The 1,513-nt window shown below is 39.5% G+C and overlaps 1 protein-coding gene across 1 annotated transcript; it reads left to right on the forward strand.

Moving 5' to 3' along the window:
* Positions 1-319: 319 nt before the first annotated feature.
* LOC104407381 (chromosome unknown open reading frame, human C10orf107) lies at positions 320-1,000 on the forward strand (the record flags this gene model as incomplete). The annotated part of the gene is made up of 2 exons (XM_010016652.1): positions 320-442; positions 854-1,000. Coding segments are annotated over 2 exons (270 nt in total), but the record flags the coding sequence as incomplete, so codon positions are not given.
* Positions 1,001-1,513: the final 513 nt, after the last annotated feature.

The raw sequence follows: 1,513 nt of genomic DNA on the forward strand, positions 1-1,513 counted from the left end.
TAAGCACTGTGTTTTCTAAACTTAATTATCCACATGAGTAAGAAGCTGTAGTGTTATGAAATTATGAAAATCATCTGTTCTTGCCAAGTATTATAAAGAGTGCCCCTTGAGATGCAGCTAGAAATTAAAGCTGATCTATAATAATTTTCAGTATGCTTTCCAGTTCTGAGCACCTGGATAGTAACAAAAAAGGTATTGGTTTTTGTTGTTTGCCAGCCATTTTGTTTCCACTTAGAAAAATCTGCAATAAACCTCTGAGCAATAATCAAACTTGAATTACCTTTTTTTTTATTTTATTATTTTCCCCCCATTCTGCCAGTCTGCAATTGAACTTGCTGAACCTGCAGCTCCCCCCTTCCCTGCTCTGCTGGAAGAAGGCATACCTTCGGACATCTATTCATCCTGCATAACATCACCAACAGCTGCAGAGACAGAATCTAAGGTAGAGAGTTTTGTTCCTTTTTTTTTTTTTTTTTTAAAGATAGTTTTCAATGAGTCTTCACCCTCATTTATTTCTCAGTGGAGCCCAGACACTGATGACATCTATTGTCAAGAATATATCATGCATTCTCTCCTAAGATTGAATGAAATTACTTTTGATGCATTAATCAGTTAGCAGAGGACATTCATTTGAGTCAGCACCTCTGAGCTCTCAAGCCATGCAACTTCATAACCCCAGGATCTGCCTGGCCTGGGCAGTGACAGAGAGACACTGACGGTCTCTGTCAGAGCACAAGTTCTCAAAAGCAGGTGTCATGTGTTGTTGCATGTCTTCAGGCTTGACACTGTTTGGTCTTGTAGAGAGCAGGAGAATATTCTAACTCACACATTTCTTGTGGTTGGTTGCTGCTAGGGGTCTGATCAAGAGGAGTCTGATCAAGGGGAACAGCCCTGTCCAGAGGCAGAGTCCTTCGAGGTAGATGTTGTGGCTGGTGTCACTGCTGAAGATCAGAAGTCTGCAGCGTATGAAATCCCAAATGAAATTACTGGCAACCATGAGGTACTATTACTAGAAAGCTATTCGCTAATTCTGTCTATGGTTAATTAGATAGCTCAGCCTTAATGAATATAAACTGTATTCATGCTAAAGCTGGCAAAAAGCACATCCATATGCTGTAAAAATGTGAATTAGCCTCTATAAATAACTCGTCGTTTAGTCAGCTTACATGTGATAAGATAAAAAATATTCAATAAAATAACAACATAGATCTTCAGCATTACTATGTGTTAAGAAACATGGGCCAAATCCTGCACTCAGTGCTGTTAGTGATAAAATTCCTCTTCAGGGGTTCAGGATCAGCTGCTGTGGTGGAGCATATGCAATGCGATGGAGCAATGTGTGCTTAATATAAATTGTTAGATGCATCTATGTTACACATCCTTCAATCTGTGTAAGAAATAACACATTTTTGCCAGTTCTATACTTCTTTTGGTAGGTGTGTAACTATACAAGACCTGCCTTAATGGAACGCATCAGGTGTAAGTAGGTGGTCTGCAAACCCTGAGGAGTCCA

Source organism: Nestor notabilis, unplaced genomic scaffold (assembly GCF_000696875.1).
Source record: "Nestor notabilis isolate BGI_N333 unplaced genomic scaffold, ASM69687v1 Scaffold35166, whole genome shotgun sequence".
NCBI classification, from domain to species: domain Eukaryota; kingdom Metazoa; phylum Chordata; class Aves; order Psittaciformes; family Psittacidae; genus Nestor; species Nestor notabilis.